At 48.1% G+C, this 27,532-nt stretch overlaps 1 protein-coding gene across 1 annotated transcript in view; it reads right to left on the bottom strand.

Moving 5' to 3' along the window:
• The window catches only part of LOC142250912 (class I histocompatibility antigen, F10 alpha chain-like), a 129,566-nt gene extending 115,398 nt beyond the window's left edge, over nucleotides 1-14,168 (bottom strand). The window contains exon 1 of the mRNA XM_075323241.1: nucleotides 14,019-14,168. Within this exon, the coding sequence (XP_075179356.1) occupies nucleotides 14,019-14,076 (58 nt within the window). The 5' untranslated portion in view covers nucleotides 14,077-14,168. The remainder of the gene's footprint in view (nucleotides 1-14,018) is intronic.
• Between the last annotated feature and the right edge of the window lie 13,364 nt (nucleotides 14,169-27,532).

The following is a 27,532-nucleotide window of genomic DNA, read 5'->3' as shown; positions in this document are numbered from 1 at the left end:
CCCCCCTTATTGGATTACGCCGGACGTGGAATTGATTGTTCTTTTCAATAAATTGGTGAAAGAGGGAATGTTTTGGGGAGTGTTTTTTCAAATAAAACTTTTTTTGTTGTCTATTTTTTATTTCTTACTGACTGGGTTGGTGATGTCAGGTATCTGATAGACGCCTGACCTCCCCAACCCCAGGGCTTGATGCCAGGTGACATTACCCATCTGGCATCAACCCCATATATTACCTCGTTTGCCAACGCACCAGGGCAAAGGGATAAGTTGGGGCGAAGCGCCAGGATTGACACGTCTAATGGATGCGCCACTTCTAGGGCGGCTGCGGCCTGCTATTTTTAGGCTGGGGAGTGTCCAATAACAGTGGACCTCCCTAGTCTGAGAATACCAGACCACAACTGTCCGCTTTACCTTGGCTGGTTATCCAATTTGGGGGGACCCCACGTTTTTTGTTTTAAATTATTTATTTAATGTAAAATAACAGCGTGGGGTGCCCTCTGTTTTGGATTACCAGCCAAGGTGAAGCTGCCAGCTGTGGTTTGCAGGCTGCAGCCGTCTGCTTTACCCTAGCTGGCTACAAAAGATGGGGGGACCTCATGTGGGGTTTTTTTTTAATTATTTATTTTATGGCTAAATACAAGGCTAAGCACCCTTTAGTGCCACATGAAAGTCACTAAAGGGTGCCAGCTTAGAAAATGCAGGGGGGTGGGACATTATATAGGTCTTTCTCATCTATCTATCTATCTATTCATCTATCCATCTTTCCCTCTATCCATTATCTGTCTATCGATTATCTATCTGTTATCTATATTATTTATTGCAGTTACAGCATAAAAAAAACGCAGGGACCAACCTGCGGAAAAACCGCAGCAAAACCGCGGGAAAACCGCATGCGTTTTCCCCCACGGTTTTGGTGCGTTTTTTTTACCGCAGGTGCGGCAATATTCAACTCCCAGAAGTTTCTCAAGAAATTTTGAGAAAAATCACTTTTCTAGTGCGCACAGAGCCTAAGGGTACAAGGTGCTCCTTCATAGAATGCAGCCCTGGAGCTGCAGAAGGGGAGACTTTTGGTTTCATAGTGAAAAAACTGGTGACAGGTTCCCTTTAAAATTAGGTTTTCCTAAAAATTTTGCACCATTTGACTTTTACAGGCTTTTTGCTTTTCCCTGCACGATCAACTTTGATGTGGTCTGTGGTCATAAATCAGCTCAGAAAAAAACAGATAAAAGTTATAAACTTTCCCATCATACTGACAGAATGAGCTCACTGATGGTTTCTCAGACAACTCATTCTCAGACAGTACAACAAAGAGGCTACAAAAAGCAAATGCTTCAACATTTTTGGTAAAACCTAATTGCAAAAATTATTTTTTGTCCCAAATACCTGCATTTAGGTAAAAATAATTATCCACAAAGGTGAACAATTGCTGATCAAACAGCTGAGCATTTACAGAGTCCATAGACTACAATGAGGACAGCCCTCTCATGTGCGGCCATCTCTTCCCCTCACCTCCTCCTGTATAAAGTACCACACGGCTCCAGAGACCCCGCTCTGCCGTATACTGCGGCTCTAGCTGTGACCACAACATTCCCCATCAGTTCTTAAGGCCCTGTCACACACAGAGATAAATCTTTGGCAGATCTGTGGTTGCAGTGAAATCATGGACATATTGTTCCATTTGTACACAGCCACAAACCTGCCACTGATTGTCCACAATTTCACTGCAACCACAGATCTGCCAAAGATTTATCTCTGTGTGTGACAGGGCCTTTATTCTTCGCGGCTCCAGTCTCCTTTTTCCTCCATCACAGTAAATAGACGTCAGCAGCCGCCAGACTCCGGGAAACACGACTGCGACCATCAGGGGCCGCACAGAATAATAAGAGGCTGGATGTGGCCCCCGGAGCACAGGGTGTGCGATTTATATATATTTATATTTATTGTCAGTCCGAAACGCGTAAAGACCTCATGAATTGTGCCTTTACCATGCAAACTATTTTTCGGTCTTCACTATGTTTTTAAAGATGTACCAATAAAGACTTGAAAGTTTTAAACTAAGGAGGACTCGTGCTGGATCACTCCCTCTCCTTCTTCCTCCCACATCTCTGCTACCGGTCAGGATAGACCGTGGGATCCCAGGCACCCGCAAGGCTGAGCAGTCCGGGCAGCAGGTGAGCTGATGACTTTTTTGTTCATTCATTATCATTTGACTTGTTCTATCCCATCTTACGTGCTCCCTGCAGCCCTTGACACGGACTGAGTCTAATACCATTTATATATATATCTTCCAGTGTATTTATCTTTACACGCTTAAAGCCTTTATTGCGGTATCATACAGTCAATTTCTACTGTCCCTCCTATATATATATATACATATATATATATATATATATATATATATTTTCGCTAATTTTTGTGAAGACCCTGAAGTTGAATTTATCTGGATTTTTTCCACAAGGCATTTCTTGTACTACCATTAATGCTACTATAACTTACTCATTTTCCTTGATATGGATACTTTGGATTTTCTGGACTGTGAGGAAAGGAGAAAGAGGTTGGAGGATGTTTTCTCTGGGCAATTGAGCTCTACTAAAGCGCAAACTAACCACCAGTCAGATGAAGCTGCATATACTTTCTGGGATTTGGAAAAGCTTTCCATCCAACGTTTAAAAACCTGGTGGGATTCTATGACCTTGCAGAAGTATACAGAAAAGCAAATGATCCCCAGGGGTTTGCGACTTAAAAAGTCTCCCACTTTCTCTTTCTCTGAGGAATTCAAAGAGAGTTGGAACTCCATTCTCTCGTCTTGTTCGTTAAAGCTTATGGATCTGATTATTGCAGAGGAGAAAAAACGTATTCAGAGCCTCGATGATCAGATTAAAAAAATACAAACCCACTTGGTTGAAACACATGACCCCACGGATTTTGACAGATTGAACAAGCGACTTAGGAATGCGGTAGATAAGGTGGAATCTGATATTATGGACTTAAAACAGAATAAATATAGAAGAGACACTAGAGACTACGAATGCAATCAAGTATACACCTGGCATCTTAATACCAAGTCCAAATCCATCTTAAAAAGACCGCACCAGGGTCAGCGGAATGGAAGATCCGTTTATTTTTCCTCCACAGAGAACGATTCTGCCAATGATAGCACTAGCTCATATGAATCAGGCAGGAATATCCACCTTCCACACATGTCAAAAAACCTGCCAGTAAGAAATGCCATTCCAGGAGAGGGGGCAGAAAACATAGAAGGTGGAGGGAGAAGATATCATCTCAGATCAAGGAAACGCCGCTATTGGAGGGATTAAGTCACCATAAATCCCCAGATAATACAGTTGTAAACTTGTCAGCTTCCATTTTGGACTCTATTCAGATTAGTATTCTCCAAAAGGGGTTAAACTTCGCTCCCACCAACAGAGCTGATCTTTTCCAAACCATTACGGACATTAACAAGTTCATCAGGAATCTCACAATTAAACGACATTTTTTCGATCACAGCAACGAAATTGGTGACAATCCTTCCGATTTTCCATCTAATAACATCACGGACATACCTTTATTCCTGAGCCTCAAAGAACAAATAGCGGTAGCACATTTGCAAGAATTAAGCAACACTTGTACTAAAACACCAATTCCATCGGCATTTACCACCAAGAATCCCAGCTTTTACCCCATCGCCTCAAGAATTCCTATTATGGACACCTTTCAAGACCTTATGGAGTCTGAGATCAAACAAATTCTAGCTAAAAAGCCGCAAGCTCAAAGTAATCTCACACCCAAAGAAAGGAAGGCTCTGAACAATTTAAAGAACAACGATTCCATTGTCATACGCAGAGCGGATAAAGGAGGCGCAGTTGTGGTGTTGGATAGCGCTCTATATGAGAAAGAAATTAATAAAATCTTGAGTGACGAGTTTACATATAAGAAACTTACATGCGACCGCACAACTGATTTTTCATCCCAGTTGCAAGTACTCCTATTACGAGGCTTTGAATGGGGTATTCTCCCTAAAAAAACTCAGGAATATTTATATGTCGACTCCCCTATATGCCCTATTTTCCAAGGCCTTCCTAAAGTGCATAAAGATCTATTTCCCCCCCCACTTAGACCCATAGTGGCAAGTACCAAATCTTTACTAAGTAACCTGAGCGACTGGGTAGACCACCAGATTCAACCATTGGTGAAACGAACGGTGGGCTATATTAGGGATACAAAAAGCCTCCTACAAAATTTAGAAAAAATCCCCTGGACAGAGGAATCATACTGGATAACCAGCGACGTGGAGTCACTTTATCCTAGTATTCCCCATAGGGAAGCCATCCAAGCCCTCTACTTTCACCTAGAAAAATACAGCCCCTATGATGATACTTTTAAAGAATTCATCCTTATGGCTACAGGCTTCCTTTTAACTCATAATTTTTTTGAGTTTAATGGTGATTTTTTCCTACAGGTAGCAGGATGTCCTATGGGGGCGAGTTTCTCTTGTGCCCTGGCAAACATTTATATGGCCCATTGGGAAGAACGGTTTATTTATATTGATAATAACCCCTTTATGGACCATATTATCTGGTATGCCAGGTACATAGATGATCAGATCTTAATCTGTAAGAAAAATCCATCTAGCACCCCGCAGGAAACCATGAATGCCATTAATACCTATTTTGATGGCAATTCACTTAATCTGAAATTCAAAATGAATTTATACCTAGAGACAGCCCCCTTCTTGGACGTCATGCTATCAGGGGATATTACATCAGGCTCTATTAAATCTGCCCTTTATAGGAAACCCACCAGTGGCAATTCCTCCCTTCATGCCACCAGCTGCCATACTCCTCAGACATTGAAAAATTTACCAGTTGGGGAGTTTTTAAGGGCCAAACGTTTATGCTCCACGAATGAAACCTATTTTAAGGAGGCAACCTGCATTAAGGGGAGATTAAGTAAAAGGGGTTATTCGGATCCAATCATAAAAAGGGCTAGTGCGATTGCTGACAATCGGACTAGGTCCGCCTTGTTGGCTGATCGCCCGTCACCCCCCAAAAACATCAAACGTTTAACATTTTCTACACCTTTTAGTACAGATTTTTTTCAAATTAAGCATGCCATTTTACGTTTCATTCCTTTGTTATGTCAGGATAATACTCTGAGTCACATCCTCCAATCTGGAGTTAATATAGTGGCTAGGAGGGCCTGTACAATAGGGAATTTAGTGGCCCCAAGCAGATATGCTCCCAATAAAAATGGAAAATCGAATAAAAATTGGCTCAGTGTACAAGGGTCCTTTAAATGTGGATCTAGCAGATGCGGTCTCTGTAAGTTTATGCAGAATAATAAATCTTTTATAGGTAACAATGGGGCGAACTTTGCCATTAAATCTTTCATCAATTGCGCCTCCACGCATGTAGTTTATGTTGCTACATGCGGTTCCTGTAATAAATATTATGTAGGTTGCACCTCCCGAGCCTTAAGAACCAGGATTTCGGAGCATATTCGTATTCCTGTTGCCGCCCAGGATAGGACTTCATTATACTATGCCGCATTGGTTAGGAAACGCTCCCTGTCAGGATTAACTAGGCACTATATAGAATGCCATACTGCGGATTTCACCACTTTGAAAATCACAGGCTTGGAATTTATCCCCAGACCCCCACGGGGAGGTGACTGGTTTAAAGCCCTATTAATAGCTGAAGCGAAATGGATTTTAAAATTAGATTCTAGATATCCGAACGGTTTTAATTACCGTTCGGATTTGCGCTTCATTTTCTAACTATATATTACAACCCATAGGGAACCCATTTTCCAGCTTAGATCATCACATGGGCGCCCCCCCCCTCCCCCCCCCCTCCCCTCCCCCCCCCCCTTTCCCCCCCCCCCTTTCCAGCGGTGATTTACCTAGTGTCCCACGTTTCATATACTAATCCCTAAATAAATAGAGTCAGTAATAATAATATATCTGCGCTTTAGGATCGTTTTAGCGTTGATCCCCATATTCGGATTCTAGTTACAGATAGACATCGAGCCTGTAAATTATTATACTACACACATCCCCTGATTAATTTAAGCTTTTCCAGCGCCATTTCTGGTCTCTCTATTATTGGATAGCCACCGCCAATTCATCCCCCCCCCCTCCCCCCCCCCCATCAAGGACACTTCATTTTTGCATTTTTGGAATTAACAATAGATAGAATTAAACAATTATATTAATGCCCTGAAGTATTTTCGTGCTAACCCCATGTTGCATTATAACATTATAACCTTATAATTTTATAATTTTATAAATAAATTCTTACAAATTTTTGTCAGTTTATAAAATGGGGAATAATCTAGGTGTATAAGTTCTAAGTCTATACATCCCTTATGATTTTTTTCCATCTAAGGATATGCCATTTTACAGTCATTTATTAAACAGGACACAAGGGGAACAGCGATAATACGAACGATAAGCTGATTAATAAATTGGGAGGGGCAGGGAAACCCAATATTTACATATTCCAGGTAAACAGGGATAACCATGGCCACTTTTTCAGGTAGACTTACTCTATGGTCACATCTTATATTCCAGACTTGGTCTCATTTTTATCACCAAGCTCAGACCTCGACTCAACCATATAGGCGGTCGACAAAGTTGTCAAGCCTGCATTCTAATACCCGCATATGTCTCTTAATCAATAGCGTGAATGCCTTTTTCATGCCGGCCTTTCATTCATCCATTTATTTGATACCCAATTTGCAGTCAGTCGTGAAATGACCATTATAAGATCAGCGGTTATAAGATCAGAGCTGAACATAAGTGGGGGAACATTAATAATTATATTCAAGAGAGAAAATCAAAGTATGTAATTTACATCTAGTAAGAAGGAGAACAATTAAATTATATTCACAATCGTGATCCCCAATGTACTCATTCTATGTTGAATTATAATCTTATATACTTTTGTCAATATAAATAAATGGGGAATAATCGGGGTTTGTAATCTCCACCTTTATATATCCCCTATGAATCTTATCCACCTAGGGATGTGTTAATTTGCAGCCAATTATTAAATAGATTACAAGTGGAAATAATAATAAAATGAATGATAATTCGGGAATGGCTGGCTAATTTGTAATTTTAAAATAAATTTCTGAAATTTATTATTAGCACGTTCTACATTAACGGGGATTATTACAGCGATATTTTCAGAGATTTTTTCTTTGGTCATGCTTTATATCCCAGACTCGGTCTCACTTTTATCCTTAAGTTCTGACCTTGTATCGTGATTCAACCATATAGGATGTAGACAAAGTCGCCAAGCCCGCGTACTAATACTCGCATATGGTTTTTTGATTAACAATGAATGTGTCTTTTCATGCGGTTTTTTCATTCATTCCTCGATATTTAACTTGCTCGTAACCCAACCATAAAGAAAGCAGGCAAAGTCGTTAAGCCTGCATACTTATACTCACATATGGTTTTTTGATCAACAATGAATGTGTTTTTTCATGCGGTTTTTTCATTCATTCCTCGATATTTAACTTGCATTTAGTAGAGAGGTGATTACCATAAGATAAACGGTTATAAGAGCGGTGCAGATAATAAGTGGGAGAGCAATTGAAATTACATGAATAAAGAGAGGTATTAAATTCATATTAAAAATTTGGAGAATAATATATATTATATTCATCATCATGCTACCCCCCCCCCCCTTTCCCCCTCAACCCCCCCCCCACTCCCCCCCCTTACCATCTGTTCCCCCTCCCCCATCCAAGTTCCCCGCATATGACTAGCCAAAGATTTGGTATTTTCTATTCCATATATCATGTATCCTCCCTTCATAAGTTTATGTACTTATGTATTTATGTGCACGGTTTTTCAATCTGTTGTTTGGATTTTTTTGTGTTTACAGTTGAAAGCAAATTTACTGAATATGGTGAGGTCTATTGAATATATGTTTACTATAACTTGGAACAGTAATTTCAATCGAATAGAACTAGACAACTTTCAGACACTCATCTGCTTTTTCCTTTTCACCTCTTTCTTCGCTCTCCTTTTCTGTTGTAATCAACATGTTTTTCCACACATTTTCTCACCCCTCCCTTTTCCTCACCTAATGAGTAAGGGTATGTGCGCACGTTGCTTTTTACCTGCTTTTTACCTGCTTTTTTGCTGCTTTTTCTTCTGCGCTGTTTAATGCCAAAATGGATGTGTTCTTCTATTCAAGCAAAGTCTATGGGAATTTGGGTTTCTTGTTCACACTATGTTGTTCAAAATGCTGCCTTTTTGTGGCAGAACTTTGGTCAAAAACTCAGCTTTTCAAAGAAGCAACATGTCAATTGTTTTTGCCATTTGGGTTTTGCACTGCAAAGCTGAGTTTTTGACCAAAGTTCTGCCACAAAAAGGCAGCATTTTGAACAACATAGTGTGAACAAGAAACCCAAATTCCCATAGACTTTGCTTGAATAGAAGAACACATCCATTTTGGCATTAAACAGCGCAGAAGAAAAAGCAGCAAAAAAGCAGGTAAAAAGCAACGTGCGCACATACCCTAAGCCTATTTCAGTAGCTTTCTTGGATTCATGAGACACTTATGACTAAGGACTAGTTGGTTTTATTGTCAGTCCGAAACGCGTAAAGCCCTCATGAATTGTGCCTTTACCATGCAAACTATTTTTCGGTCTTCACTATGTTTTTAAAGATGTACCAATAAAGACTTGAAAGTTTTAAACTAAGGAGGACTCGTGCTGGATCACTCCCTCTCCTTCTTCCTCCCACATCTGTGCGATTTATATACATTTATAGGTTCACAAAATGCAGAATAAAGTCATTCCACGGCAGGATTTAGTAATTTTTATCAAAACCAAGTCGGTGTCACGAGTTCACAGATTTTTTATTTAATATTTTACTTTATTCTCTGTGAATTCTTAGTTTTTACTTTTATTTTAATATTTATAATCTGGAGGTGAATATCTATATCAGATCATCGGACTAAGGAGTGATCCAATGCCCGGGCAATGTCAGGAGTAATAGGGCGTTTACACCAGAAGATAATCAGCTCCAATATGAACGCTCATCCCCCAATATCTGTGTGAACAAGACCCCAGACACTTAGGGGTGCTTCACACACAGCGAGATCGCTACTGAGATCACTGCTGAGTCACGTTTTTTGTGACCTCATTAGCGATCTCGCTGTGTGTGACACTGAGCAGCGATCTGGCCCCTGCTGTGAGATCGCTGCTCGTTACACACAGCCCTGGTTCGTTTTCTTCAAAGGCGCTCTCCCGCTGTGACGCACAGATCGCTGTGTGTGACAGCGAGAGAGCAACAAATGAAGCGAGCAGGAGCCGGCAGCACAGGCAGCGTGAGAGCTGCGGAGGCTGGTAACTAAGGTAAACATCAGGTAACCAAGGTGGTTACCCGATATTTACCTTAGTTACCAGCCTCCGCAGCTCTCACGCTGCCTGTGCTGCCGGCTCCTGCTCCCTGCACACGCTAAGCGGTGTGCGCTGGTAACTAATGTAAACATCAGGTAACCATACCCGATGTTTACCTTAGTTACCAGTGTCCGCAGCTTCCAGACGCCGGCTCCGTGCAAGCGCAGCGTCGCTTGCACGTCGCTGCTGGCTGGGGGCTGGTCACTGGTCGCTGGTGAGATCTGCCTGTTTGACAGCTCACCAGCGACCATGTAGCGATGCAGCAGCGATCCTGACCAGGTCAGATCGCTGGTCGGATCGCTGCTGCATCGCTTAAGTGTGAAGGTACCCTAACACTACACTCACAGGCCGGAGAACTGATGGTGGCAGATATCTCCCTGTTATTATCACACATCGTCCGGTGTATACAGCAGATATATCCTGGTTATTATCACACATCGTCCGGTGTATACAGCAGATATTATCACACATCGTCCGGTGTATACAGCAGATATATCCTGGGTATTATCACACATCGTCCGGTGTATACAGCAGATATTATCACACATCGTCCGGTGTATACAGCAGATATTATCACACATCGTCCGGTGTATACAGCAGATATATCTTGGTTATTATCACACATCGTCCGGTGTATACAGCAGATATATCTTGGTTATTATCACACATCGTCCGGTGTATACAGCAGATATATCTTGGTTATTATCACACAACGTCTGGTGTATACAGCAAATATATCCTGGTTATTATCACACATCGTCCGGTGTATACAGCAGATATGCAGCTGATAACATCAGACAGAGCAGTCGTATCACTGATCGTTCTCTCCATTGTTATTCCTCAGACCAGACTTGTATTCAGCGTTCGGCGCTCGATATGTTGCACTGACAATAGAAAATCAGCGAATCTGCAGGCGCCATATGTCTGACCTAACAGGGAATATGGCTGACAATCCTGGGGGGTTCAGAGGACCCCTCAGACTATCCTTTTGACTACTCAGATCATTGTTGAAAGCAGCACTCATAGGGTTAAACTGCGGAGATAAGAGCAGGGTAAATCAAAGTATTGTAGTGCGCATGAACAGGACCTCAATGCCAGGGAGTGTGTATGATAAAAGGACGCGTCATGCACACAGGCTTCAGAAGAAGGAGGACAAAGATGGCCGAAAGAGGAGGCGCCGGTACCGGTGAACGGCGCCACCCATCCGACCCAACTGCACCGTAGTGACTGTTAGGTGAGTATTATAAAGTGTTTTTTTACGCTCTAGACAGCGGCCTGGGCTCTTATATACAGCATGTAAGAATACTGTATATAAGAGCCCACTGGTGGTGGCCGCAGCTTATAGGGGCCAAATCTGGTGACAGGTTCCCTTTAACCCCTTCACCCCGGCTGATTTTTCGGGATTTTTTTTGCTCCCCTTCTTCCGAGAGCCGTAACTTTTTTATTTTTCCATTAATCTTACCATATGAGGGCTCGTTTTTTGTGGAACGAGCTGTACTTTTAAATGAAACCATACGTTTTACCAGTTAGTGTAGTGGAAAATTGCAAAAAAAAGTGCAACTGCTTGATTGTTTTTGGAATATATGGTAAAACTGATGTGCCAGTGTGATGCCTGAGGTCGGCACGAGATTGTAGACACCAAACATGTATAGATTTCCTTTTATCTAAGGGGTTAAAAAAAAAATCAGAAGTTTGTCCAAAAAAGTGGCGTACGTTTTGCGCCATTTTCTACGACTCAAAGTGTGCTCATTTTTCGGTATCTGGGGCTCAGTGACGGCTTATTTTTTGCATCTCGAGCTGACGTTTTTAATGGTACCATTTTTGCGCAGATGCTACGTTTTGATCGCCTGTTATTGCATTTTGCGCAAAATTAGCGATGACCAAAAAACATAATTTTGGTGTTTGGAATTTTTTGTCACTATGCCGTTTACTGATCAGAATAATTGATTTTATATTTTGATAGATCGGGCATTTCTGAGCTCGACGATACCAAATGTGTGTGTGTGTGTGTGTGTGTGTGTGTGTGTGTGTGTATATTGTTTAACCCTTTAATTTTCAATGGAGTGAATGGGAGGTGATTTGAACTTTTAGGTTTATTAATTTTTTTTTAAAACTTTTTTTTTTTACTTTACTAGTACCTTTATGGGCTATAAGGATCAACAGTCTGATCGTTCATTCATTTCTGCTGATCAGAGCTGCACAGCTCACACCAGGAAAAATGCTCGTCTTCTGTTACAGGCAACTCTCTGCCGCCTGTAACAGGAAGGGAGTCATGATAGCGCACATGACCCTGTGCTACCATGGCAACTATCGGCTGCCCCTGATCACGTCACGGGATTTCCAATGGAAGCGGGTAAGTGCGCATTACTTGCTGCTGGCATTTAAATTGCGCTGTCACATTTTGACAGCACGATCTTAGGGGTTAACAGGCACACATGTCTGCTCTACAAATCAGCAGACGTGTGGGGATCGCTGTGATCACTCCTTCATGATTTAGGACGTACCGTTACGTCCTTGGTCATGAAGGGATTAAAGTCTAATATTACTGCTCAACTGGAGGCATCATTGTCAGTGCGGAGGTAATAACATTAAAGGGGGTGTTACACGCAGCGATATTGCTGGTTAAAGCACCCGCCCCCCCGTCGTTTGTGCGTCACGGGCAAATCGCTGCCCGTGGCGCACAATATCGTTAGGAGCCGTCACATGGACTTACCTGCCTAGCGATGTCGCTGTTGCCGGCAAACCGCCTCCTTTCTAAGGGGGCGGGTCGTGCGGCGTCACAGCGGCGTCACTAAGCGGCCGCCCAATAGAAGCGGAGGGGCGGAGATGAGCAGGGCGTAACATCCCACCCACCTCCTTCCTCATTGCCGGCGGCCACAGGTAAGCTGTAGTTCATTGTTCCCGAGGTGTCACACGTAGCGATGTGTGTTGCCCCGGGTACGACGAACAACCTGCGTCCTCAAGAATCAATGATTTTATGAAAATGAACGACGTGTCAACGATGGACGATAAGGTGAGTATTTTCCATCGTTAACGGTCGCTCATGCGTGTCACGCGCAACGACGACGCTAACGATGCTGGATATGCGTCACAGAATCAGTGCCCCCGGCGATATATCGTTAGATACGTCGTTGCGTGTAACGAGGCCTTAAGACTGGAGTCAGACTTGTGTGTGACTCAGACAAGGATCACATGGCATTGCCTGGACCAGTCTGTGACTCTTCTGACAGCAGTTGCATGTATTTCTATACGGCTGACACGCTCCTGCCAGTCTGAGATATGTAACCCTCGTCTGAGTCACACACAAGTGTCACTCCAGCCTCATGAGCAGCCGAAACTCTACAGGAAAACTAAATGTTCTCTATGTATCTCCTCATTATCATAGAGAAGGTGCTACACACAGGGGAAGATAATGGAGGATGCACAGACCGGCGTCTCCAGCCGCGCCAGGGACATCACAGGAGACAAGGAAAACGCAATATTTCTATGTCGTCACTACAATAATACCATTGTAAAACAATCTATAAATATATCTGTGATCGGGACATCATCGCTTCTGTGGTTTCAAGTGTCGGATATTAAACCTTGGGAAATCACAAAAATGTAAAAATCATCCAGGATTTTGGATATATCATAGTGGTGTTTGTGTTACCATGCTAAAAATACGCTGGAAACATGATGTTATTCTTCTACTAGGAGGCTCCTATGGTAAAATATGACAAAAGTAGAATTATGTCCGGTCCCCGTATTTCCTAAAATATAATTATCCATCCTCCTCTCATCTGACCAGGAGTGGGGGGGGGGGGCTGGTTCGGACCCTTTATAATATCTCATCCAGAGACCCCCAGTGTCAGACCCCGGAGACACAATCAGGATTCTGGATTTGTCCAATTTTTAGCTTTTCTCCTGTACAGAATCCCCCTGATCCAATCAGTGACAGGTTTCTGTTTCTCCCTTTATTTTGTGCTGTTTTTCCTTCATTTCCTTTATATGTAATATTTCTGTGTGTTGTGAGATCTGCACCTTCTGTTTATTAAATAATAAATTACTACATTTGTTCCTTGATGCTAGAAATGTTCCCACATCCGAGAAGAGGGAAAGTGTAACCCTGTGTGTGCCAGAGAGCCAGCAGTGTGCCTGTCAGGTGCTTGGGAAAGCTGGGTGTGTATCAGTGTGTGACCCTGGGCAGCGTCTCACAGGCCTAACAAAACAGTGAGTGGTGACAGGAAGAAGTGCGGATGTGACCGGCTGTGGGGGGCGACGAGTGCAGTGTCACCTATGGGGACAGGGGAGTGGGAGGCGTGGAGCCCCCTGTACAGTCACATCCGACAGAGGCGGACATATCATTGGTATAACCTGTGCGGCCGCAGAGGGGCCCGGGGGTGAGGGGCCATTACTACCTCCAAAACAGGAGGAATTCTGCATTTGATGAGCTTTTGGGCTGTAAAGGGCCCATATAATGTTCTATATAATGTTCTATATAATGTTCTTGCACAGGGGCCATTTCCTGTCTTGAATTGTGACAGATTCCAGCACTGACACATAAACTACAAGGAGAACACATGTAATGTATAATCACTGGTCTCCTCCATACTCACCTCCATACACCGCACACACATGGAGGAGCAGCACGATGAGGGGGAACATCTTCCTCATCCTGACTGTGAGAAATGCGGGACCCCGAGAACAAGACGCAGGATTCACCCGAGTAGATACAAGCCCCGACTGTAACAATATTGCAGGCTCTGTGCCCTGGAGAGAAGCGCTCGGCTCTGATTGGACGGGAGTTACAGCTTCCTCCAATAGGAAAATTTATCTCCCGCTGATCAGCAGTTACCGGGCAGAGGGAGGCAGGAGAGGTTAGACGCCGAGAAAGTGAAAGTGAAAGCTGGAGATTCTACAGATAATGACGCCGGTGACACAGATCTTTGTTACCACCAGGAGCAGGGCTGTATTTTGCCTTCGTGCTGCCCTAGGCACTTTAAGTGGTCGCGCCCCTTATTGACAACGTAAAACTGAGTTTTCGCACACGACATCTGTTTAAGGCAGATCTACTCTGTAAAACACTTTAAGGCTATGTGCGCACGTTGCGTACAGTTCACTGCAGAAATTTCTGCAGCGATCCGAAGAGCACGTGTGCGCTTCTAATCGCTGCAGAAAATGTCCGTAGTGAGCGCCGATTCCATGCGCTCTGCCTGCAGCTCCTGCCATAGACAGAGCAGGAGCTGCCGGCAAAGCGCAGGAAAGAAGTGACATGTCACTTCTTTTTACGCAGCGCTTCGGCAGTAGCCGAAGCGCTGCGCTCTAAAGCGCCATGTGCGCACGGCCCCTGCACAATCTCCATAGACTGTGCAGGGGACGCAGGACGCATGCAGTTACGCTGTGCTACAAAGCGCAGCGTAACTGCATGTATTTGCGCAACGTGCGCACATAGCCTAAAAAGTATCAATGAGAAACGAAGGGCACTAACCCCCCCCCAATGGGGATCACCACGGGCACATCAAAACATAGCATGGGTATAAAATATTTCCACCACACCATCCCCACTTATATACTGTGACTGTCACACTGCCCCTAATAAACTACACACTGCCCTCCCTTATAAATTATACCCACCACACCTTCCTCAATTATGAAATATGATCTGCACATTGTCCTCACATCATGCTGCCCCCTCCTCACAGTGTCCCATGCATGCTGCCCCCTCCTCACAATGTCCCATGCATGCTGCCCCCTCCTCACAGTGTCCCATGCATGCTTCCCCCTCCTCACAATGTCCCATGCATGCTGCCCCCTCCTCACAGTGTCCCATGCATGCTTCCCCCTCCTCACAATGTCCCATGCATGCTGCCCCCTCCTCACAATGTCCCATGCATGCTGCCCCCTCCTCACAATGTCCCATGCATGCTGCCCCCTCCTCACAGTGTCCCATGCATGCTGCCCCCTCCTCACAATGTCCCATGCATGCTGCTCCCTCCTCACAGTGTCCCATGCATGCTGCCCCCTCCTCACAGTGTCCCATGCATGCTGCCCCCTCCTCACAATGTCCCATGCATGCTGCCCCTCCTCACAGTGTCCCATGCATGCTGCCCCCTCCTCACAATGTCCCATGCATGCTGCCCCCTCCTCACAATGTCTCATGCATGCTGCCCCCTCCTCACAATGTCTCATGCATGCTGCCCCCTCCTCACAATGTTCCATGCATGCTGCCCCCTCCTCACAATGTCCCATGCATGCTGCCCCTCCTCACAATGTCCCATGCATGCTGCCCCCTGCCTCACAATGTCCCCATGCATGCTGCCCCTCCTCACAATGTCCCATGCATGCTGCCCCCTCCTCACAGTGTCCCATGCATGCTGCCCCCTCCTCACAATGTCCCATGCATGCTGCCCCCTCCTCACAATGTCCCATGCATGCTGCCCCTCCTCACAATGTCCCATGCATGCTGTTCCCTCCTAACAATGTCCCATGCATGCTGCCCCCCTCCTCACAATGTCCCATGCATGCTGCCCCTCCTCACAATGTCCCATGCATGCTGCTCCCTCCTAACAATGTCCCATGCATGCTGCCCCCTCCTCACAATGTCCCATGCATGCTGCCCCCTCCTCACAGTGTCCCATGCATGCTGCCCACTCCTCACAATGTCCCATGCATGCTGCTCCCTCTAACAATGTCCCATGCATGCTGCCCCCTCCTCACAATGTCCCATGCATGCTGCCCCCCTCCTCACAGTGTCCCATGCATGCTGCCCCCTCCTCACAATGTCCCATGCATGCTGCCCCCTCCTCACAGTGTCCCATGCATGCTGCCCCCCTCCTCACAATGTCCCATGCATGCTGCCCCCTCCTCACAATGTCCCATGCATGCTGCCCCCTCCTCACAATGTCCCATGCATGCTGCCCCCTCCTCACAGTGTCCCATGCATGCTGCCCCCTCCTCACAGTGTCCCATGCATGCTGCCCCCTCCTCACAGTGTCCCATGCATGCTGCCCCCTCCTCACAGTGTCCCATGCATGCTGCCCCCCTCCTCACAGTGTCCCATGCATGCTGCCCCCTCCTCACAGTGTCCCATGCATGCTGCCCCCTCCTCACAGTGTCCCATGCCTGCTGCCCCCCTCCTCACAGTGTCCCATGCATGCTGCCCCCTCCTCACAGTGTCCCATGCATGCTGCCCCCTCCTCACAGTGTCCCATGCATTCTGCCCCTCCTCACAGTGTTTCATGCATGCTGCCCCCTTCTCACAGTGTCCCATGCATGCTGCCCCCTCCTCACAGTGTCCCATGCATGCTGCCCCCTCCTCACAGTGTCCCATGCATGCTGCCCCCTCCTCACAGTGTCCCAAGCATGCTGCCCCCTCCTCACAGTGTCCCATGCATGCTGCCCCCCTCCTCACAGTGTCCCATGCATGCTGCCCTCTCCTCACAGTGTCCCATGCATGCTGCCCCCTCCTCACAGTGTCTCATGCATGCTGCCCCCTCCTCACAATGTCCCATGCATGCTGCCCCCTCCTCACAGTGTCCCATGCATGCTGCCCACTCCTCACAATGTCCCATGCATGCTGCTCCCTCCTAACAATGTCCCATGCATGCTGCCCCCTCCTCACAGTGTCCCATGCATGCTGCCCCCTCCTCACAATGTCCCATGCATGCTGCCCCCTCCTCACAATGTCCCATGCATGCTGCCCCCTCCTCACAGTGTCCCATGCATGCTGCCCCCTCCTCACAATGTCCCATGCATGCTGCCCCCTCCTCAGTGTCCCATGCATGCTGCCCCCTCCTCACAATGTCCCATGCATGCTGCCCCCTCCTCACAATGTCCCATGCATGCTGCCCCCTCCTCACAATGTCCCATGCATGCTGCCCCCTCCTCACAGTGTCCCATGCATGCTGCCCCCTCCTCACAGTGTTCCATGCATGCTGCCCCCTCCTCACAGTGTCCCATGCATGCTGCCCCCTCCTCACAATGTCCCGTGCATGCTGCCCCCTCCTCACAGTGTCCCGTGCATGCTGCCCCCTCCTCACAGTGTCCCGTGCATGCTGCCCCTCTCCATGAGCTCCTAATGCTGCCTTCCTCTTTTCCATAATGACACCTCCATGCTGCCCCATTCATCATACTAAGACCACCACACTAGCGCTTATGCTGAGACCCACACACACACACACACACACACACACACACACACACTACCCCACTCTTGATATTGACTCCCCCTACATTGTTCCACTCCATACTGAGCCCACACATGCTGCCCCTTCTCCATAATGAGCTCCCAATGCTGCCCCCCTCTTATTCTGAGTCCTTACACTCCCCCCATCGATATTGTCATTGCTCTATCCCTCAACCCTTGTCCTCTGTCTCTAGCATTGGCCCCTCTCTCCCATTCCCCCAGCAGCAGCCTCTCTCCCCCGCCTCCAGCAGCAGCCCTCTCCCCAGCATCAGCCTCTCTCCCCCCAGCCTCCCCCAGCATCAGCCTCCCTTCTCCCAGCCTCCCCCAGCATCAGCCTCCCTTCTCCCAGCCTCCCCCAGCATCAGCCTCCCTCAGCATCAGCCTTCCTCCTCATCAGCCTCCCTCCTCATCAGCCTCCCTCCTCCAAGCCTCCCCCTCCCAGCCTCCCCAAGTATCAGCCTCCCTCCTCCCAGCCTCCCTCAGCATCAGCCTCCCTCCCCCAGCCTCAGCCTCCCTCCTCCCAGCCTCCCCCAGCCTCAGCCTCCCTCCTCCCAGCCTCCCCCAGCATCAGCCTCCTCCTCCCTCAGCATCAGCCTCCCTCCTCCCAGCCTCCCCAGCATCAGCCTCCCTCCTCCCAGCCTCCCCCAGCATCAGCCTCCCTCCTCCCAGCCTCCCCCAGCATCAGCCTCCCTCCTCCCAGCCTCCCCCAGCATCAGCCTCCCTTCTCCCAGCCTCCCCCAGCATCAGCCTCCCTTCTCCCAGCCTCCCCCAGCATCAGCCTCCCTCAGCATCAGCCTCCCTCAGCATCAGCCTCCCTCAGCATCAGCCTCCCCCTCCCCCTCCCAGCCTCCCCAAGCATCAGCCTCCCTCCTCCCAGCCTCCCTCAGCATCAGCCTCCCTCCTCCAAGCCTCACCTTCCCCCTCCCAGCCTCCCCCAGCATCAGCCTCTCTCCTCCCAGCCTCCCTAGCCTCAGCCTCCCTCCTCCCAGCCTCCCCCAGCCTCAGCCTCCCTCCTCCCCAGCCTCCCCCAGCATCAGCCTCCCCTCCTCCCAGCCTCCCCCAGCATCAGCCTCCCTCCTCCCAGCCTCCCTCAGCATCAGCCTCCCTCCTCCAAGCCTCACCTCCCCTCCCAGCCTCCCCCAGCATCAGCCTCTCTCCTCCCAGCCTCCCCTAGCCTCAGCCTCCCTCCTCCCAGCCTCCCCCAGCCTCAGCCTCCCTCCTCCCAGCCTCCCCCAGCATCAGCCTCCCTCCTCCCAGCCTCCCCCAGCATCAGCCTCCCTCCTCCCAGCCTCCCCCAGCATCAGCCTCCCTCCTCCCAGCCTCCCCCAGCATCAGCCTTCCTCCTCCCAGCCTCCCCCAGCATCAGCCTCCCTCCTCCCTCAGCATCAGCCTCCCTCCTCCAAGCCTCCCTCAGCATCAGCCTCCCTCCTCCCTCAGCATCAGCCTCCCTCCTCCAAGCCTCCCTCAGCATCAGCTTCCCTCCTCCAAGCCTCACCCTCCCAGCTTCCCCCAGCATCAGCCTCTCTCCTCCCAGCCTCCCCCAGCATCAGCCTCCCTCCTCCCTCAACATCAGCCTCCCTCCTCCAAGCCTCCCTCAGCATCAGCTTCCCTCCTCCAAGCCTCACCCTCCCAGCCTCCCCCAGAATCAGCCTCTCTTCTCCCAGCCTCCCCCCCAGCTTCAGCCTCTCTCTCCCCCCAGCCTCAGCCTCTCTCTCCCCCCAGCCTTAGCCTCTCTCTCCCCCCAGCCTTAGCCTCTCTCTTCCCCCAGCCTCCCCCCCAGCCTCAGCCTCTCTCTCCCCCCAGCCTTAGCCTCTCTCTCCCCCCAGCCTCCCCCCAGCCTCAGCCTCTCTCTCCCCCCCAGCCTTAGCCTCTCTCTCCCCCCAGCCTCCCCCCCAGCCTCAGCCTCTCTCTCCCCCCCAGCCTTAGCCTCTCTCTCCCCCCAGCCTTAGCCTCTCTCTCCCCCCAGCCTCAGCCTCTCTCCCCCCAGCCTCAGCCTCCCTCTCTTCCCAGACTCCCCCCAGCCTCAGCCTCTTTCTCTTCCCAGCCTCTCTCTCTTCCCAGCCTCCCCCCAGCCTCAGCCTCTCTCTCTTCCCAGCCTCCCCCAGCCTCAGCCTCTCTCTTCCCATCCTCCCCCCAGTCTCAGTCTCTCTCTCTTCCCAGCCTCAGCCTCTCTCTCTTCCCAGCCTCCCCTCAGCCTCTCTCTTCCCAGCCTCTCTCTTCCCAGCCTCAGCCTCTCTCTCTCTTCCCAGCCTCCCCCCAGCCTCTCTCTCTTCCCAGCCTCCCTCTCTTCCCAGCCTCCCCCAGCCTCTCTCTCTTCCCAGCCTCCCCCAGCCTCAGCCTCTCTCCCCCCAGCCTCCCCTTGCATGATTACAGTGGACAAAAAGAGGCATCGCAATTTGCAACGATCATCAACTAACCTGTAAGGAGCCCATACATTCTAGGCTCTGCCTCTGCCTTACCTGCTCCTGTGCTCGCCGCCCTGCTCTGGCTGGCTCCTCTTCTGGCTTGCTCCAGCTGCAGACGCGTCCTCCTCCGCGGCGTGTGTCATCTGCAGGATTGGACGCTGCAGCATGGGGCAGTGAGCTGACTGTCGCGCCCGCGCGCCTCTGACCCCGGAAGTGCAGGCCATGGAACTTCCGGGGTTAGTCAGCTCACTATGCCTGGCGCCCGCCATGTATTTAAATAGACAGCAGAAGTGCGCCTGTCCTCCCTCCCAACCCCCCCCCCCCCCCCCCGGAACACAGCCGAGTGTAACGGAGGGAGGGACGGGGGGGGCGGGGATGTAAAAAAAAAAAAATTATATATTTTTTTTTTTTTTTGCTACCAGAAAGTGCCGCCCCCCGCAACGTGCCGCCCTAGGCACGGGACCACGGGTGCCTAGTGGCAAATATGGCCCTGACCAGGAGATATTTTTTTCTATGTTTACATAAACTTCGAGTCCTCAGTGGTTGACACTATTTAATATCAAGAAATCACCTCCTACATTACAAAACTAAAGCAGAAGAAATCATCCGGTTCCTCCTGTAATCACCTACAATCCAAATCACTGCAGGGAAACTACAACCATTTTTGGGAAAAGACACAGATTAAGGCTCTGTGCCCACGTCTGCGTATATTGCATGCAGTTACGCTGCGATCTGCACCGCAGCATAACTGCATGCGTCCTGCGTCCCCAGCACAATCTATGAAGATTGTGCATAATCCATGCCCACGTGGCGTATTAGAACGCAGCGCTTCGGCTGCTGCTAAATCGCTGCGTTCTAAAAAGCAACATGTCACTTCATTCGTGCGCTCTGCATGCTGTCTCCATTCTGTCTATGGGAGAGGCAGCATCTAGAGCGCACGAATTCTGCAGTCACCAAAGTTTCAGAATGGAGCTTTTCAGCTGCGCTCTGAAGTGCACATGCAGTGACAAAACACTTCAGTGCAGAGCGCACGCACGTGAGCACATAGCCTACCATCTATTATTCCAGACCCCCCACTTCTGTGCTTTAGACCCCCGAATCTAAGACGCCTCATTGTCAGAAGCCCCTGTCCTCTCCAAGAACAGGAACATTCCTGCAACCAGAAAAATGTAAACACTCCAGAGCACGGACAAGATAAAGATTCCCAGATCACATTAGGACTACAAGATCCCAGGTGCCTTCACCTGCACTACAACCAATGGGGTGTACTTAATTATATGTACCAAGTGTCCATCTGGGGGTCTGTATGTGGGGGAGACAGGACAACAGCTCAGGACAAGGACGAATTCCCATCACCACATAATTAGAGAAAAGAGGACAGATCTTCCTGTGGCCAAACATTTTTCTAGTCCGGACCACAGCATCATAAAAATTGTTGGAATTGAAAGCAAACTTCAATCTCAGAGAGACAGGAGAGTCTGGATACAAACTTATGATGACCAGTGACTACTGATGGGTGGACTTGGACTGTAAGAGTCCAGATCTGCGCGTACCAGGGTGCCAGGCCTGGGATCCCAGGTGGAAAAAATAAAGAAAATAAGAATGAAGAGAGCGCTTCATACTTACGAAGGCTCCGGTGCGACTGTACACTGCTCCCGATGCCTCGCCTTCACTTCCTGGGCCGCTTATCATTGCTCATCCATATACACCGTTTTCCCCCACCCACCGGCCGTCCTGGCAACTATGATTGGTTGCAGTAAGACGCGCCCCCCACCCTGAGTGACATCAACCAATCTTAATTAAATAAATAAAACAATTGGTGTAGGCTCTCCCCATATTGTGATACCCTGCACAGATAAAGCATACAGCTACAGGCTGCAGCCCCCAGGTGTGCGCTTATCTTCGCCGTGTATCAAAATAAGAGGAAACGCATACGGCCTTTTATTATTATTTAAATAAATTATTTAAAAAAAGTGTGGTCCCCTCCAATTTTGATACTCAGCCAAAATAAAGCCCGACTGCTTGGGGCTGGTATTCTCAGGCTGGGGAGGGCCATGCTTATTGGGCCCACCCAGCCTAAAAATAGCAGCCTGCAGCTGCCCAGAATTGTCGTATCCATTAGATGTGACAACCCCGGGACTGTACCCGGCTCTTTCCAATTGCCCTGGTGCGGTGGCAATCAGGGTAATAAGGTGTTAATAACTCACAGCTGCCACTAAGCCCTAGATTAGTAATGGGATGCATCTATGAGACACCCTCCATTACTAATCTGTAAGTGAATATAAATAAACACAAAAAAAGTCCTTTATTTCAAATAAAGACAAAAAAAACCCTTCTTTCATCACTTTATTATCCCCTGAAACAGCCCTGCAGATCCGATGTAATCCACATGAGGTCCCACAACAATTCCTGCTCTGCTACATCTGAGTCACAGAGCACAATCATGAAACATAACTGGACACTGTAACTGCAGGCAGAGACAGAGCCATGTGATCAGCCGTGACGTCATTCAGGTTATTTACGGTCGCAGCTGGAGGTTCACACGGTCCTCCACCTGTGACCTCAGGTAACCTGACCTCTGGTAAGATCTGCATCTTCTGGTAGAAAGCCGCAGATCTTTTTGCCAAGAGGTGTAGATTTGTTGCTGAAAATTTTACACCATATTTTTGTAAGGGGTGGGCAGACCCCTTACAATGAGGTACAGTTTCTCCGGAATGTTGATGTCATTTAATAAAAATGTTTTACTGTTATTACACTGTTTTGAGTGGGTTTCCCCTAGTGGCCGGGTGGGACAGCTGTCTCCACAGAAACAGGGCAGAGGAAAGGAGGAGCCGGCAGCAGAAAGGGGAGGGAGGAGAAGAGTTGTTAAGAAAAAGTTAGATCCAGCAGGCAGTCGAGTCCGGGACGGGAGAGAGGAAGCAGAAGGGGCAGAGTGTGGGAGCTGGGTGAATAGGAAAGCCGGAGAAAAGAAGAGAAGGAGTAGCCTCAAGTGTGAAGCAGTACTGGTGTGGGTCCGGTCTGTGGGTAGCCGTAGTGGGAGCCAGGTGAAGTGGATTAGCCGGGCACATCCCCACTGGAGGAGACGCCAGGGACAGGTTTTTCCCCCAAGCAAAAAGTGTAAAATCCTGCCTGAAGTGTTGTGCCTTTGTGAAGAAAAAGCGTTTAATAAAAGAATGCCTGCTGGTTCAATTGATCCACGTCTACAGAGTCTCTGTACAACCGACGACGGCGTCTGCACCACCACACTCTGCCCCACCATGTCATCTCCTGTCCCCAAAGTGACGGCGGAACCAGGGGTAAGCCTGATAGCAAGGGCCACGACTACAACCCCGGAGGCACCCCTGGCACCCCGTTACATGTGGCGTAGTCGGCAGGATCCGGATTATATGCAAGGGGTCCCTAACCAAGAAGATGGAGACCAAGTGGTGCCTAGGGCACAGGATCCAGACTTTCAGCGAAGGTTCCCGATCCAATGGTGGGAAGAAGAAGCAGTGCCTAAGGCGTTGGACCGGGCACAAGATGGCGACAAGATGGCCGCCGTCTCTATGAACACAGTGAGCGCGAAGAATTGGCGCCAAAAGAAGAACCCTGAGCTGGCCGGCGAAGAAAAAGAAGTACGGAGTACTCCGCCCAAAGAGGGGAGGTGCTGGCCCCAGGATGCTGAAGAAGACATGTGAAGTGGGCGGTGTTCCAGGAAACAAGAAGAACCGCCGCGGAGGGGTCGATCTGATGTGTAAGACTGGGGGTGGAGTATACCCAAGAGCGGGAAAAGTAGGCCCGCCTCCACCTTCCCCAGCATCTCCACTGTCCCCGGCGCCATTACAGAAAGAGACGCCAACTCAGCAAGAGATCGAATGGGAAGAGTGTCAGTACCGGAGACGTACACAACAGAGACCGGTGCTGGCTGAGATTTCCCGGCCGAGAAACACTCTGGCGGTGTCGCCAGAAGTCATGACCGGACGGAGTGCTGACCCAGAAAAGGGGACACCGGCGGTGTTAGCGATCCACCAGAGCATGGTCACACACCCGGTGATCGTCGTGGGTAGTCCCCAGCCGTCCCGTTCAGCGACCCCATCACCCCCGTCGGGGGTTGAAGAGGAAAAACCGGAGACAGAGGCGCCAGGACCACCAGTCAACTACGAACCGTTCCGGAGGCTACGCCGCTTGCCAGGTCAGTCCCTTTCCGATTATGTGAGGGCTCAGCGGGCCGAGTGGCAGCGCGCTTACCACCCCGAGTGACCCGTAATGACTGGAGGTAATGGACCTGTTCGTGTCGAGCACCGGCATTGTTAGAAGAGCCGGACAAGTTCCACAGTTTGCGACCATGTTTAAGGTACTGAGCCCGGAAGGAGCCTGATGCTGGACTGAGCCAGGGGCTCCCTCTGTGTTGTTAACGGAGACTTTACTGTTTTGTGTTCCTGCCGTCTAAGACCGGGAGTGCTGCAAAAGCCTCCGGGCAGAAGACCTGCAAAGACCGGGAGTGCTTACTGAAAGCCTCCGGGCACGTTACCGACTAAGACCGGGAGCTTCCAGGAGGGACTCCGGGCGCCAGACTGGTACGCCCCTTGCGTGTGCCCTAAGGTGGACATGTTTATAGTTTTATTATAATGACTTTATTATATAAATGTGGTTTTTAGGTTTGTGCCTTGCCGGGAGGCTTAGGCTTAAAGGGGGGAGGTATGTAAGGGGTGGGCAGACCCCTTACAATGAGGTACAGTTTCTCTGGAATGTTGATGTCATTTAATAAAAATGTTTTACTGTTATTACACTGTTTTGAGTGCGTTTCCTCTAGTGGCCGGGTGGGACAGCTGTCTCCACAGAAACAGGGCAGAGGAAAGGAGGAGCCGGCAGCAGAAAGGGGAGGGAGGAGAAGAGTTGTTAAGAAAAAGTTAGATCCAGCAGGCAGTCGAGTCCGGGACGGGAGAGAGGAAGCAGAAGGGGCAGAGTGTGGGAGCTGGGTGAATAGGAAAGCCGGAGAAAAGAAGAGAAGGAGTAGCCTCAAGTGTGAAGCAGTACTGGTGTGGGTCCGGTCTGTGGGTAGCCGTAGTGGGAGCCAGGTGAAGTGGATTAGCCGGGCACATCCCCACTGGAGGAGACGCCAGGGACAGGTTTTTCCCCCAAGCAAAAAGTGTAAAATCCTGCCTGAAGTGTTGTGCCTTTGTGAAGAAAAAGCGTTTAATAAAAGAATGCCTGCTGGTTCAATTGATCCACGTCTACAGAGTCTCTGTACAACCGACGACGGCGTCTGCACCACCACACTCTGCCCCACCATGTCATCTCCTGTCCCCAAAGTGACGGCGAAACCAGGGGTAAGCCTGATAGCAAGGGCCACGACTACAACCCCGGAGGCACCCCTGGCACCCCGTTACATTTTTACACCCAATCTACACCTCCTGGCAAAAAAGTGGAGTTTTTTTGCCGCGATTTTTGGACACCGTGTTGATGCATTTTTCTGCCAGGAGGTGCAAATTTGGTGCTGAAATGTCTACATCAGATTTCAGCACCAAATTTGTATACCTCCTAGCAGAAAAAAAAACTTTTTTTTGTATTTTTGGGCCAAGAGAAGCAAATTTGGTGATGACATTTTTACACCATTTTTGTGCACCCAATCTACACCTCCTGGTCACAAACCATGGCTTGACACAGTTTTTGATGCTTTTTTATGTGTTTTTTTACGCAGTTTTGATGCAGTTTTGTGCCAGGAGGTGTAAATTGGGTACATGAATATAAGTGTGAAAATTTCAGCACTAAATCTGCATCTCTTGGCAAAACAAAATGCAGTTTTCTGCCAGGAGATGCAGTTGAGTTCACTGAGTTTAATGAGTTCACCTGAGGTCCTCTGAGGTCAGGTTACATGCGGTCACATTTGGAGGACAATGAAAATGTCCAGCTGTGACCACAAATAACCTGAGTGACTGCTGATTGCAGCTCAGTCATGCTCTGTCTGCACTCATAGTGGGCAGTCATGCTCTATGGCCACTCGCTGTGACCCAGCTATAGCTGAGCTGAATCGTTGTGGGACCTTGTGTGGATTACATCGGTCCTGTTAGGGTCTTTTGAGGTTAATAAAGGGGTGAAAGAGGGTGTTTTTGTATTTTATTCCAAATAAAGGATTTTTTTGGTGTTTGTGTTTATTTACTTTCACTTCCAGATTAGTGATGGGGGGGGTCTCAGACTACTGCCATTACTATATAAAACTTATCCATATCCATTTAGTCTGGATTTACTTGGCAATATATATTATGTCTTGCAATTATCTGAGATTTGCTCATTATAAGTGCTTCTCTAGCATATGTTATGCAGATATAATATCTGTAGATTATTCTCTATATACATATTACCATTCTCTGAACACTATTGTTTATCCTATATATTTTTACCTGCCTGGCTTCTTTTTCTGAGCTATTTTTCATATCTATTTGCATGTACCTGGTTATTGTAATTATGAGATATATTGCTAATTTTGGATACGCACAATTTTTGGTTTTGACAACCTCCGGCCTTCTGTTAGTGACCTCCTCTTTTTAAAAAAATGTTTAAATAAAGGTTTTCTTTTTAATTCAACATACATCTTCTTGGCTCATATACTCGTGTCTGCTTTAGGTTGAAGTAATCTAGAACTTAGTGGCCGCTATGGACTGCCATTAACCCTCTCATTACCCCAATTGCCACCAAACAACGGCAATCGGTAAGAGCCGGGTAAACTGCTGAGGTTGTAGGTTGCTATTTTAAGACTGGGGGTGCAATAATCATGGCCCTTCCCAGCCTGAGAATACTAGCCCCCAGCTGTCGGGCTTTATCTTGCTGTATATAACTTCTCTTTAAAATCAATAACTAAAGTCTTCTCATGGTAAGTGCATAGGCCTGTTGGATGCTTGGTTCTTTCACCTTTTTCTTATATTTATATATATCTTCTCCACCTAGCAGCCTCCTACATTATGCTATTCATTATATAGCCACCACGTTCATGATTTTCACATGTGGACTTAAAAGTTTGGAATATAGTGTACAAGATATACATTAATAATATTATTAATATTTATTCACTTATTTGGTGCTGTTGTCCTTGGTGGGATTTGAACTCGGGATCGCAGCACTGCAGCGCTAACCACTGAGCCATTGGTTTAACACAGAATGGCTCACACAACATAGTCACATTATCCTTGATGCAATCCACAGTGCCCACTACAGTCACATGGTCTATGACGCGCACAATATTACCATGGATCGGCACGCTCGCTATAGTCACATGATCACCTTTGACACAGGAATTGTTTCAGTCACATGCTATTTAAGGACCTGTGACTCACAATTACATGCTGCAGCCACAGTGCGGGAGCGCTGGCATACCCGTGGTACAGATATCTATACAGGTATGGTTAATTTTCTTGGATTTTACCTTTCTGACTTTCTACACAGACTTTGGTACTTATTATGTTGTTTTTCTTTCTTTCCTGTCGTTAGCCCTGGCCAGCCGAGCCTTTTCCTGATATCTTCTTCTTTTCACTAAATATAAGGTATTTGCTTTCATCACACGGTG

This window comes from Anomaloglossus baeobatrachus, chromosome 9 (assembly GCF_048569485.1).
Source record: "Anomaloglossus baeobatrachus isolate aAnoBae1 chromosome 9, aAnoBae1.hap1, whole genome shotgun sequence".
Classification (NCBI taxonomy): domain Eukaryota; kingdom Metazoa; phylum Chordata; class Amphibia; order Anura; family Aromobatidae; genus Anomaloglossus; species Anomaloglossus baeobatrachus.
This window is presented reverse-complemented; position numbering and strand designations above follow the sequence as displayed.